The 14,252-nt window shown below is 38.7% G+C and overlaps 1 protein-coding gene across 1 annotated transcript in view; it reads left to right on the top strand.

Moving 5' to 3' along the window:
• Positions 1-14,252, top strand: part of LOC106870635 (rab GDP dissociation inhibitor alpha) — a 50,674-nt gene that overhangs the window by 27,520 nt on the left and 8,902 nt on the right. The window contains exons 2-5 of the mRNA XM_014916776.3: positions 4,772-4,879; positions 10,281-10,377; positions 12,072-12,206; positions 13,552-13,750. Of these exons, the coding sequence (XP_014772262.1) occupies positions 4,772-4,879; positions 10,281-10,377; positions 12,072-12,206; positions 13,552-13,750 (539 nt within the window). The remainder of the gene's footprint in view (positions 1-4,771; positions 4,880-10,280; positions 10,378-12,071; positions 12,207-13,551; positions 13,751-14,252) is intronic.

Below are 14,252 nucleotides of genomic sequence, written 5' to 3'. Positions count from 1 at the left end.
AAAGAATGAAAGGTGAAGTTGACCTCGGCTGAATTTGAACTCAGAATGTAAGGACAGACGAAATACCGCTAAGCATTTCGCCCCAGCCTGCTAACGTTTCTGCCAGCTCGCCGCCTTAATGAAGACCATAATTAATATAGTATATGGCAATGGTTATCATCTATGATTTCTATGATTTCAAGCCCCTATGAAAGGGGTTGAACAAAATTTTATGTTGTTCCTCAGAACAGATTGCAATTCTGAGATTCCGTACACCATTTCAATCTTGGTGTTTTGGGCATATTGTCATACCTGAAATTCTTCAATTTTTGCTCATTATATTGAAATGAAATATTTTCAATTTCACAGAATTCCTGCATTACAGATGCAGAAAATACATCTTTAGATACAGCCTCCAGCCATAGAAGCTGTCGTATTAGATTGGAGTCTGGTGCAGCTTGCCACCTCTGGTCAAATCGTCCAACCCATGCCAACATGGACAACAGACTTACTATCTTCCAAGCCTAATTCATATTTCCTTTGCTTGCTATATCCACTCTGGTGGTGTTTGTAAATATTTCCCCCCACATATTTGAGGGTATCTTTTTTATCATAACAAGCAGTTACTATAGTGCAATGTTGGAAGTGATTCTAAATGTATTAATGTCTTTGAATTCCAAGAATGCTACAAATTGCTTGATTTTTAGCCAGAGAAATATTAAATGTTCTCTTGTATGATGGTGTCACTACAGAAATACATTCATTCATTAGGAGAGTTAATTTTTAACATTTTGGCTGAAATGTGTTTCCAGTGTTGTTCCATAGTGAACAATATAATTAGTGTATTTAAGGTGGTCAGCTGGTCACATTGGTAGCACATCAAGCAAAAGGCTTAGCATTTCATCCGTCTTTATGTTCTGAGTTTAAATTCCACCAAGATCAATTTTGCTTGTCGTCCTTTCATGGTCAAATAAGTACCAGTTGAGCACTGAGGTTGACATACTTAACTTGTCCCCACCCCTGAAATTGTTGGCCTTGGGCCAAAATTTGAAACCAATATAATAATTAGTGGGTTTGTTCTGAGAGGAATTTAAGACTTGAATCAGAAATATATGTATAGAATTTATTTATTTATTAACAAGCACCTTAGTCCATTTCAGTAGGTCCTGTGAAATTGAAATGGATTGAGGCCTCTCAAAGGCCACTTGTTGATAAATTTAAGTACTTATTTTGAATTATGGTGTTCCTGGTTCCATACTGGTATTATTCTATACATATATATATATCATCATCATCATCATCATCCAGTGTTTTAAATTTGGGTTTTGTCCCTGTTAATGGAGGTGGCCAGATCTACCTCAATGCCATAGCAACCGCCCTCACACCATCTTGCCATTTTGCCCTGTTTTGGACATCCTCCCTTCTGAAGCCAATCCTCCCGATCTCCTCCTCCACCTATCCCCCCCCACGTTTCCCTCAGTCTACCTTGCTTTCTCAGTCCATTTATCTCAAACTCAAGCACCCTCCTCAGAACATGTTCCTCATCCCTCCTCAACACATGCCCATACCACCGCATATGTGTGTGTGTGTGTGTGTGAAATAAACGTCAGAGATTCTTTGTCTCGTGCAGAAACTGCAGGAAGTTCTCAGAGGTTTTGCAATCACTTCTAAATCCATTCCAATACAGGAAACTCTTAATAAATATATATATTGTCCAACCCATGCTAGCATGGAAAGCGGACGTTAAATGATGATGATACATATATATATATATATATATATATATATATTGAATTGTCTGAATTGTATAATGGTGGTTCTTCTCTAAATTATATTTATATACATATATTATATATTGTGAAATTTAATTTGGTATTACTAAATTGAATATTCCTGTACGTTTGGAATGATATATTCCCTAATAATATTATATATATATATATATATATATATATATATATATATAATGCAAGAGAGTTAGGGTTTGAGGATTCAACCCACTAAGGGATAGTATCTATCCAATATACTGCTTGGCGGGTCAACGGAATGCACTGTCTGCAAGTCAATGGATACCGCATATTCTCCATTTTCTTATTGCTGTATATATGTATATATTCATTCATTTGTTTTTCCATGCTAGTATGGATTACACAAATATATTATCAAGCTATAAATGCATGCACACACACACACACACACACACACACACACACACACACACAGAACTGGCAGCTTTCAATTTCCATTTACTGATTCCACTCACACAGCTTTGGTCAGCTTAGGCTATAGTAGAAGACACTTGTCCAAGGTGCTGCACAGTGGGGCCGAACCTCAAACCACATGGTTGGGAAGCAAGCTTCTTAACTATGCAGCCATACCTAACCTCCACCTAGCAGCATGTCTGCACAAACTTTCTGTAGTGATTATATTTTGGTTTTAAGCCAAAACGACATGGGCATATTGACCAGAGCCTGATTTTATCTTCATCAAGAATACTTGTTAAGTGGTCTCTGAATTAGTTGCATGACGAGGTGGTGGTGCTTTGACAAACATCAGCATTGCAGCACGAACGCATACAAATATGTATTTTATGTTGTAATGAAATGTTAATCTCTGTCAGATCATCAATACTATCTGCAACCGGAGTAAATTTGGTTCACTGTTCACTTTCTTGTGCCTTGAGAGTATGCTCTGGCACCTCACCAGCTTTATCGTCTTTCCAGCTACTCTCAACTCATCCTTATATAATGTAAGGTAGCCCCATGTCTCCTCTATAAGCAAGACATCTATGCTTGTCCTGCTGTCATACTTTAATCCAGTCGTTCCCGAAGTGGGCGGTATGGGGCCCTTGGGGGCAGTGGAAAGTTCCAAGGGAGCATTGAAGAAAAGTGGAGTGATAATGGGGTAGCTATTCATGTAAAAACAATAAAATAATGGGTACGAGTTTTATTTGTGAAATACAGTTGCTTTTTTGAATTTGCTTCAGAAAGAGGTCTATGTTTGTGATGGCTAGTTTGGGGGGGGGGGGGGCTAGGAATGTGGCCAGGGTGTCAAGGGGGGCAGCAGCCTGAAAAAGTTTGGGAACTGCTGCTTAACCTTTCAACACCCAGCAAAAAGCCACCTCTTTCTCATTCACCTTCATGCACCCCTCATTCACCTTCATGCCAAAGCAGACCTCACTGGCTGCTGGTACCACATAAGAAGTACTCAGTACACCCTTTAAAGTGGTTGGCATTAGGAGAGGCATCTAGTGATAGAAGCCATGCCAAAACAGACAAATGGAGCTTGACTCACTTCTGTGGCTTGCTAGATCCTGACAAACCATCAAACCCATTGCCAGCATGGAAAATGGAGATTGAGTGATGACTATTATTATTATTATTATTATTATATGGCTGTGAGCTGGACTAAATACTTAGTGGTATTTCACCTGTCGCTATGTTCTGAGTTTAAATTCCACCGAGGTCAACTTTGCCTTTCATCCTTTCAGGGGGTCGATTAAATAAATACCAGTTGAACACTAGGGTTGATGTAATCAACTTGTCCCCCACTTCTCCCAAGCTGCCCTTGTGGCAAAAGTTTGAAATGATAATTATTATTATTCTCCTCCTCCTCGTCTTTCTGTAGTGCTAGGACTATAAAAAATATTTCAATGAAGTTTAACCTTTTCATTTTCAAAACTTTTTAGTTGTAAGTTTTGATAAATGTTTTAGATTTTATTGAGAGAGGGAAAAAATGAAAATTTTGGAAATTGTTTTCATAAGTGTTTTTCCTTCATTTTTATATGTTGGAATAACCTGTGTTTCTGGAAACTAAATTTGGTCTGAAGATTTCAACAGGAAGTTTGAGGGTTTCATTTTCCAGTTGCTACTTTGTCACCATCATCCACTTTTTCCTTGTTTGCATGCGTTGGATGGAATCTGTTGAGGCAGATTATCCGTGGCTTGATAATGCCCTTCCTGTCACTAATCCTCACCTGCTTCCAAGCAAGGTAACATTTCTTCATGACCAGACATATGTTTCTTCAAAGACTGGAAATGAACAACCCCACTTGTATGATGGTGATGTTTGTTTACAACCATTACATGATGTCAACACACATAGACCGTCTTTCTCCATTTAACAAAACCTTTTTCAAAGCTTTTGCCAGCCTGTAGCTATAGAAGACACCAGCCCAAGATGCCACACAGTGGGATTGACCAAGCTCCTCAACCATGCAGTTATATGTGCACTAAAAATCATCATCATCATTTAACGTCCGCTTTCCATGCTGGCATGGGTTGGACGATTTGACTGAGGACTGGTGAACCAGATGGCTGCACCAGACTCCAATCTGATCTGGCAAAGTTTCTACAGCTGGACGCCCTTCCTAATGCCAACCACTCCTGAGAGTGTAGTGGGTACTTTTTACGTGCCACCGGCATGAGGGCCAGTCCGGAAAATTAAGGCAAATTTAGTAATTCTTTTGTTTTTCCTTTAGTAAGGACTCTACCTGAACAAATTCGTATATCACGATTTCAAATACTGAAATCTTGAAGTTGAACGAAGATATGTTCTTTCTTTCTTTTTTTAATCTATTGGTAATATAGAATTTGAAATTAATACTCTTCTACTTATTACTATTTTCACAGGTTTAATCTCCATCTTCTGCATTTTTTTTTTTTTTGTAAATTAAAAATTGTGTTAAATTATTTTAAGAATTTTTATTCAAAACTTTGCTTCTAACTTAAATTTCTATTGGTAATTCAAAATGCTGTTTACTGAAAATAATTTTTTTTTTATTTGTTTCCAGGAATGCATTCTCAGTGGCATGTTGTCAGTAGTTGGCAAACGAGTTCTTCACATGGATCGGAATAAATACTATGGAGGGGAGAGTGCATCCATGACACCATTAGAAGAAGTGAGTTTTCTTTTATATCTCTTTGAATATTTCAGAATCGCATTTAACTTAAAATATTTTCTAATTTAATTAATTAATTAATATATATACTTGGTGCAATTTGGTATTTCCTTAGCTTTTAAATATCAAAGTCAAACAGTTTAATGGTTGTGTCTTGAATAAAAATCAAGACCTTTTATGGCAGTGAAAATATGATTTAAAATTATATCTGTTAATCCCTTTTCTCTGCCTTCTATTTGTAGGAGGGGTGTGTGGGGCAGAGTCCTTGAACACCCCTTTAATAGGGTCCTCTCAGAAGCAATTGTTATTACACTTCCCAGGTCTGACCAGCTAGGTATCACGATTATGAATATTGAGAACATCTGTGTGTGTGTGTTTGATTTTAATGTCTGCTTTTCCTCACTAGCATGGGTTGGACAGGTCCTTATTTGAGGCCAGATTTTACAACTGAACACTCTTTCTTATCACCAACCCTTACATGTTTCTCAAGTAAGGGATGTTTTTATTCCACAGGTGTGCCAAGCAGGTAATCATAATGTCAACAAAGGTTGTAAACCTGTGACAGTTTTACTGAAGTGCTGACAAGTGAAGCCATAGGGATGTCAGCATTTGCACAGATTCACACATGTGCACATGCATACATAAATACATTCACACATAGAAATATGACATGGTTCCTACAGTTTCTGTGTCCCAAATGTGCCCATTAGGCATTGGTGGGCCAGAGATATGCAGAAGAATTAAACCTGAAACTATGTGGTTGCAAAAGGAGACTTTTAGACAATTTGCCTGTATGTGGGTGCACATATATACATACACACACACACACAAAGATTTTTGTGATAAAATTTCTAATTATATCACCTAATGTCCACTTTTCCTAGAAATATATGCTAGGAAGGGCTTCCAGCTGTAGAAATTCTACCTCAAAAAATTCTGTCCAACCATATATATACAGGATGTAATTGGTAAATTGTCACCATTTACATATTTTTAATTTCACACATGCACAATGTTTTTGATTTTGTTGACTACATTGTATAGTAGGATCAGTTGGGCACTGTGTATGACAAAAACAGCACCATGATGCAATTCAATCTGCCAGAACTTTGGAAACATGCTGTACTGCTTGGCATTCACACCGGAAGCTTCAATACAGACATTTCAGAGTGTTTGGGTGTCAATCTGAGGACAGTGCAAAGGATTCGGAAAGAGGTGGTTGAGTTTAATAGTTTAATGGTGATTACAAAGGTACAGCAGCTCGAAAAACTCATTCTGACGTTCTGATAAGAAAAGAACTCCTGAATTTGTTGGTGAGATCCAGGCCATGATTGATGATGATCCCTCCAAGTCAATCAGGTCCATCACCAGGGATATGGAAGTGTCTGAGTTTCTTATCAGGCAGGTAGTGCGTAAAGACATTCAGTATTCCTCATACAAGATGAGAAAGGGCCAATTTTTATGCCATGCCATCAAGGACAAAAAACACTGCGCTACGAAGCTTTTGAACAAACTAAAGTGTCCCCACCAACCGAACATACTTTGGTTTTTCTCAGATGAGAAAAATTTCTCCCTGGATCAGATGGTGGACAATCAGAACAACCATTGGCTTGCCGTGTCCCCAAAACACACCGAGAGTGATAAAAATCAAACATCCAGTCAACATCATGGTGTTTGGAGTGATCGCTTGTGCCTCCTTTCATCTTCCCATACAGTCTCAGATTCAACACACAGGCCTATATCAAGTGCCCGAAGAAGGTAGTGCTGTTCTGGGTCAAGAGGGTGGCTGCTGGAAGACCTGTATCTGGCAACAGGACTCTGCACAATTTCTGCAACCACATCACCCCTAACATCTGGCCTCCTAACTCCCCAGATTGCAATCCCCCTGATTATTGTATGTGTGGCGCAATTGAGCGAAAGACCAACAAAACTCTTTGTAACACCAAAGATGAACTGAAGGCAAGGATTATGGCAGCATTCACCAACTTAAACAAGGAGACCATCAAAAAGAGTTGCAGGAGATTCTGAAGTTGTCTGGAGACCATGGTTGAAGCCAATGGCAATTTTATTGAATAAATTTACTCTTTAGTATTTCAAGATGTTTTTATGCAATTTTGGTAAATATATCTGTTAAAATGAAATGTCAGTGTTATTTTCATTATTGCGTAATTTAGACAATTTCTTCACCACACCCTGTATATATAATATATATATTCAGATGAATATGGTACCTAAGTTGAGGCACCAGAATTTAGTACGGTATTATCCATACAATTTCAAAATAAGGTGATTAAAATCAATGTAAGCAACAAGGATATCCAGAGGTAATGCAGTACGATCGTTTCAAGCGACTCCATTTAATTGAACAATGCAATCATCACATCAATTTAAAATGCAGAGCAATCCTCAGCTGCATAAAGACATAGAATTTAATTAAATTAAAACAGATGGACACATTAGTATAATTTTACCTAAAATCTCCAAGAAGGTAAGGAGATAGACAGAGAACATGCTGTCTTCATCTGTTTGAATTTAATTAAATTCTATGTCTTTATGCAGCTGAGGATTGCTCTGCATTTAAATTAATGTAATGATTGCATTGTTCAATTAAATGAAGTTGCTTGAAACGATTGTACTGCATTACCTCTGGATATCCTTGTTGTTTATTTCGATATATATAAGTGTACTCACACACAGTTTTTTTCGGTTTCTAGAAAATCTGTAAGCAGGGCATTTGTTGACCTAGGGCTATAGTAGAAGACACTTGCTTGAGGTGCCATGCAATGGGACTGAACCGCAAATCACATGGTTGAGATGCGAACTTATTAACCACACAGCCATACATATCTTAAATAAACTAAGATGAAATGAGTTGAGGGGAAATAACTCAAATAGGTCAATGGCATGAATTTGCATTATTAAGGAGAGATGTACTGAATAACCTGCACAAAATATTCTTAATTGAAATTTTCTCATAGTGGCTATTTTTACCAATTCTCAAGAAAAAAGAAAGATATAAATTAGTCTTAATTATAAAGAAACATTCAAGCGGGGTTGTTGCCAGTGCTGCTGGACTGGCTCCTGAGCAGGTGGCACATAAAAAAACACCATTTTGAGCGTGGTCATTGACAGTACTGCCTAACTGGCCTTCATGCCGGTGGCATGCAAAAAGCACCCACTACACTCTCGGAGTGGTTGGCGTTAGGAAGGGCATCCAGCTGTAGAAACTCCTCCAGATCAGATTGGAGCCTGGTGCAGCCTTCTGGCTCGCCAGTCCTCTGTCAAATCATCCAACCCATGCTAGCATGGAAAGTGGACGTTAAACGATGAACGATATACAAATGACTCTATCCAAAAATTACTTCCACTCTGTGGTTGGTGTTAGGAAGGGCATCCAGCTGTAGAAACCTTGCCAGATCAGATTGGAGCCTGGTGCAGTCTCCTAGCTTGCCAGTCCTCAGTCAACATAGAAAACAGACATTAAACGATAACTGTGATGATGATGTTTCTGTTTATGGCCGTATCACACAAACCACTGTTTCTCCTCCAGTAACTGAAGTTAAGCAATGTCCAACCTAGTTAGTGGGTGACCACTTAACAGGTGACCATTTGGGAAACCTACAGGCTGTTAGCAAATCCTTGGTTTAGGTGGTGTGATTGTGGTTGAGAACCTTTACTGCATGGTTCCTAGTTCAGTCCCAGTGTGTGACACCTTGGGCAAGTGTCCTCTACTATAGTCTTGGGCTGACCAAAACCTTGAGTGGATTTGGTAAATGGAAACTGAAAGAAGCTTTTTGTGTGTGTGTGTGTGTGTGTGTGTGTGTGTGTGTTTATGTCTCCTTGTCTTGACGTCACATAATAGTTGTAAACTCATTCATTTTCAAACTTCCCATGGAAAGATGTCTATACATGGGGGAAATATTATTTTCAAGCAAAATAAGTGAGAGGAAGAGTGTCTGACTGTAGAAAATCTGCCTCAACAAATTCTTTCATCCCTTGTCTGCATCTGAAGATCAAACTTGCTTTCTGCTAGAGGTTGTATTTTTGAGTGATTAATTCCAAAGTTCTTGAAATCACCTGCCCCTTATCTTTGAGAGTCACAAAACGTTGGTTGTTGGATTTTTGTTTTCTTTCTCTGGATATAAAGGAAAATTCAATTAAGAACATTTTACAGGTGGAATTCACCAGTCATGAAGGCATATACCTTGACACTTTAACATTTAACCCTTTGAGCCCATAACACCTGTTTACCGGTGGATGGTTTATTTTTCTCTATACCATAGCACCGTTCTACCGGTGGGGTGCATCAGGAAGCCAGGTATATAGTCAAATAAGGTTCAGGAGGTCAGAGCTGAAAGGGTTAAACCAGCCCTGATATTCTACCTGTTTTATATACAAACTGGCCGGATCTAATGTCTCTCACCTTCCTTGCAATGTCGTTCAAAAATGTGTATTACACCACATCCATTGAAATCTTTGAATTACAAGATAATACATAATCAATTCAAAACACTGTGAATAAATAAGCATTGCCCTTGACAGACCATTCAGCATGCTGAAAGGTTAAGGGTTAAAGTGTTGGGTTCACAACCATAAGTTCAGGGGTTTCGATTTCTGGACTAGGCAGCACATTGTCTTCATGCAAGGCTCATTTCACATTGTTTCTCAACTGAAAATGGGTCCCAGCCAAATGCTGGTGCAGCCCTCAATCCTTCCTGGTGTCACATCCTGGATTTTTGACCTGATCAGGGATGGGAGAGTTCAAAATGGTGTCTGTATCTTCTCACCCCTGCATTGACAAGATCCCCTTCGGTCAGGAATGGCCATGGGATTGCACCTAGAAAGTTCCCCTCCAAAGCACAAGTCTGAGCAAGGTTGTTTTATGGAAGACCAGCAGTCGGCCATGCATACCAGCCTCCTCTCTCCATGCCACTGATGTTATCCAAGGGAAAGGCAAAGGGGCCGATACAACTTAGCTCCAGGGACATCGCAACTCATTTCTACATTTGAGTGGTCTGGAGCAGTGTGGAATAAAGTGTCTTGCTCAAGAACACAACACCAGCCTGGTCTGGGGAATCGAACTCACTACCCCATGATTGTGAGCCTGACACTCTAACCACTGTGGCATGTGCCTTCACATCACTACTACATTAGCAAAAGCATAGTACACGTTACCATTCACTTAGCTATCCTTGCCATCCCCGCCCCATTCTGTCATCACTCCTTAAGTTGTATATCTTATCTGTGTAATTTTATAATCTACCAACTTTCTCTACCTGGTTGTCATACTCTGAAGATATTTCTGTGACCCAATTTTTTTTTTCTTCGTGTTTTTTTTTTCTTCTTTTTTTTACCTTTATCTCATTTGTTAATATTTATTGTAATTTTCCCACTTTTGCAGCTTTATTCGAAATTTGGCATGGGAACCCCACCGAGTGAATTTGGTAGAGGCAGAGATTGGAATGTGGATCTCATCCCTAAATTCCTCATGGCAAATGGTATGAAGACTCTTTTTAATTTCTATTTATACATTTTTAACTATCTACTTCTATTTTGTTTAGACTGTGGCTATGCTGGGGCACCACCTTGAAGGATTTTAGTTGAACAAATTGATTCCAGTACTCCTTTTTTTAAAAGCATTGTACTTTTTCTATCAGTCTCTTTTGCCGAGCTACCAAGTTACGGAGATGTAACTACACCAACACCAGTTGTCAAGCGGTGGTAGGGGACAACCTCAAAGACACACATACACACATATACATATGACGGGCTTCTTTCAGTTTCTATCTACCAAATCCATTCGGTCAACCCAAGGACACTTCCTCAAGGTGCCACAGACTTTTTGTTTTTTTTTACATATTATTAGTATTGCATTTATCAATCATTTTAAACTATTTTTAGGTTAAATTTCACATTTTGGGAAAGTTATTGCCGAGATCGATCTGAGTGGCATAAAACGTGTCATGATGCATCTAAACAATTTTGAGCTGAAGAAACAGAACAATAAAAGAATTCTATCCTGCAATCTACAGACACATCTGTCCAATCCCAGGCAAAACCAAAATCATCAATGTCCTCCTTCATAGCAAAATCCAAACCTGGACTCTAATCACATTCAAGCATCCATCGCAAATAGATGCAGCTTCTTTTGTTTTTAATCCTTTTGTCTCTTCTTTAAATCCTTTCCTTCAAACACTCGTACATTAAAATCGACAGGAGCAACCATCAGTTATATTAAAGTATTTTAAAGTTAAATAAATTTTCTACCCTTTTTAAAATAAAATTAACTATTTGCTTATTTTTGAGTTTTTTTTGTTTTTTTTTTGCATCTAGTTCAGTGCTTCTCAGCCACTACACTCTTGGAGTGGTTGGTGTTAGGAAGGGCATCCAGCTGTAGAAACTTTACCAGATCAGATTGAACCTGGTGCAGCCATCGGGTTTCACCAGTCCTCAGTTAAATCGTCCAACCCATGGAAGGCAGATATTAAACAATGATGATGATGTTGAATATTCATGTTCAATTCCGCTGAAACATGTTAAGAATGGAAATGTTTGCCAATAGTATCACAATAGTACTTTCCATAGTAGGCAGTTGTCACTCTTATTTCAATTTTAAAAATAAGATGGGCATTTATCTAAATTTACAGAATGCAAAACATCATCTTTTTAACCTCCATTTTTCCATGCTTGCACTTGTCAGATGGGGCAGGTTTTCTACAGCTGGATGCCCTTCTTGTCTCCAACCCTCATCTGTTTCCAAGCAAGGTAATGTTTCCCTTTGGCAAAACATGTTCTTCGTGGAAAACTGGAAGCAAACATCATTTGTATGACAGTGATACTCATTTACAGTTATCACATGATGTCAAGAGAAAGCAACACACACACACACACACACACACACACACACACAATGATGGATTTCTTTTAGTTTCTGGCTACTGCATCTGCCCACAAAGCTTTGACCACCCTGGGGCTGTAGTAGAAGACCCTTGCCCAAGGTGCCAAGCAATGAGACTGAACCCAGAACCATGTGGTTGGGAAGCGAACTTCTCAGCTGCACAGCCACAACTGTGCAGAAAATTCGACTATTATACGACAAAGCAATTTTGATTGTAGTTTTATTAATGTTTGCTTTTTTTAAAGGTAGTTTTCCCAATACTTAATTAAATATTCTTTCTAATTTTTCCTTTAGGTCAGTTGGTGAAGATTTTAATAAAAACTGGTGTCACTAGATATTTAGAGTTCAAATCAGTTGAAGGTAGCTTTGTATATAAAGGTGGCAAGGTATATAAAGTGCCAGCCTCAGAAAGGGAAGCTTTAAGTTCAAGTGAGTATTGAGACTTTCTCTTGTTCTCTTGTAATTGTGCTAATCTGTTCAATATTTGCATTTTATAAAAACTTAAGTGGGTTCTACAGCTCTATATTTGAGAGATGAGGAATTATGTACATTATGTACATTTGACGGATACTAGTGAGAATTTACAAAAAAAAACAAGACGAAGACAGGTGTGTAAACAAATAAAAAGATGTATTAGTTTAATGCCCAGGAAGTGAGAAAGTCTTTTACGTTTCGAGCCTATGCTCTTCGACAGAAAGGAACACAGAAATAAGCAGAGAGAGAAAATAGGAAAGGTTTAATGGCTAGCGATCTATCATGGCGGAAGCCATTAGATTTATAAGCTCTAAAATTCACTCCATAATTGCCCATGGGCATATGGCGTAGTGGTTAAGAGTGCAGGCTACTAACCCCAAGATTCCGAGTTCGATTCCAGGCAGTGACCTGAATGATAATAATATCAAAAAAATACCTTAGGAATGAAAACCCAGGTTCGAAATTTCCCCAGGACACCTGATAAACGCTGGAGGATATATCAGCCGAAATGTGTTAACAACAAATAAGGTGAGGACAAATATCTGTCAAATGTAAATAATGTACTTAGGTGGGTTATTGACTAATTCTGATGAGACAATACTGAACTTCAGAGTTCTTTAATTACTTACTTGATATTGTATCTGGGTGCTATCATAGAACAATATCTGAGGAGCAGCAGAACCTTAAAATCACTCAATACAATCCGTAAAGGCAGATCCTTGTTGCATTGTATGGATATGAAAGCAGGACTCAAAGTAGTATTGAAGAGTAGTGAGGATCAGCTGGATTGACCCTTGAACAAATGAGTCAGGTCTCAGAAAGAGAACTCTTGGCAAATATCAGGAAGCAGAAGCTGCAGTATTTTGGGCGTATCATCAGGGCCCAAAACATTGACCCCAACATTGTTGAGGTTGAGTCAATGGGGAAATAAGGTAGAAGAGGCCAAGAAGAAAACACTGGAATGGACTAAAAGACTTGGTCAGTGGCAGGAATCATTTGGAGAGTGATGGTGTATGTGGTCATGGTCTCTGATTCTTAGCAATGAGGATGGGATTCCCCTCCTATCTGACCTATATTTTCTGCTGCTTCCAGTCTTTCCGAGCTGGTCTCTTTGCCGTTATGACGCTGTGTACTTCAGGGTTCTACCACTATGTCACCTTCCGTTTGGCTGGAGCTTTGCACCAGTCATACACTTGGTCTAATGCTTCAAATAGTATTTCTCTACATTTCTGGATGTTATATTAGTGTGTATATCATATATACAAATAAATGTATTTGTTTTTTTGTTTTTTTTTTCCAGCTCTGTTAGGATTGTTTGAAAAACGTCGCTTCCGTAGGTTTTTACAGTTTGTGCAGGATTTTGATGAAGATGATCCCTCAACCTGGTGCAATGTAAACCCTGAATCGACAACATCAGAGGAATTATATAAGAATTATAAATTGGACTGCGGCACTATAGACTTTACTGGACATGCTTTATCTCTCTATTTAAATGATAAGTAAGTAGAAATTTATTTCTTTATTTGTAAAACTAGCACCCTTTGAATTTTTATCATTTTTCTGGATATAACTTTCATCGTGAAGGACCCTTGGGCATTTTTTAATTACTGTATTTGATGGCATAAAAGATTCAAGGGCATATTAGGTGCACCCCAATTTCAACAGTACACATGCAGCAAAAATTGTTTTAGGGAAACTGCATCTGACTTCACCCTCCACCTGGATTCATCATCGTTGTTTAATGTCCACTTTCCATGCTGGCATGGGTTGGACGGTTTGACTGAGGGCTGGCAAGCCAGAAGACTGCACCAGGCTCCACTTCAATCTGGCAGAGTTTCTACAGCTGGATGCCCTTCCTAATGCCAACCACTCTGAGAGTGTAGTGGGTGCTTTTTACATTCCTGAACTAAAAAAATGAAATAGTTGCCAGTGCTGTCTGACTGGCTCCTGTGCCAGTGAAATGTAAGCCTTTGTGCTGGTGGCACATGAAAAAACACCCAC

Source organism: Octopus bimaculoides, chromosome 1 (assembly GCF_046866305.1).
Source record: "Octopus bimaculoides isolate indiv1 chromosome 1, ASM4686630v1, whole genome shotgun sequence".
Taxonomy (NCBI): Eukaryota; Metazoa; Mollusca; class Cephalopoda; order Octopoda; family Octopodidae; genus Octopus; species Octopus bimaculoides.
The sequence above is the reverse complement of the archived record's forward strand: the minus strand, read 5'-3'. Positions and strand labels throughout refer to the sequence as shown.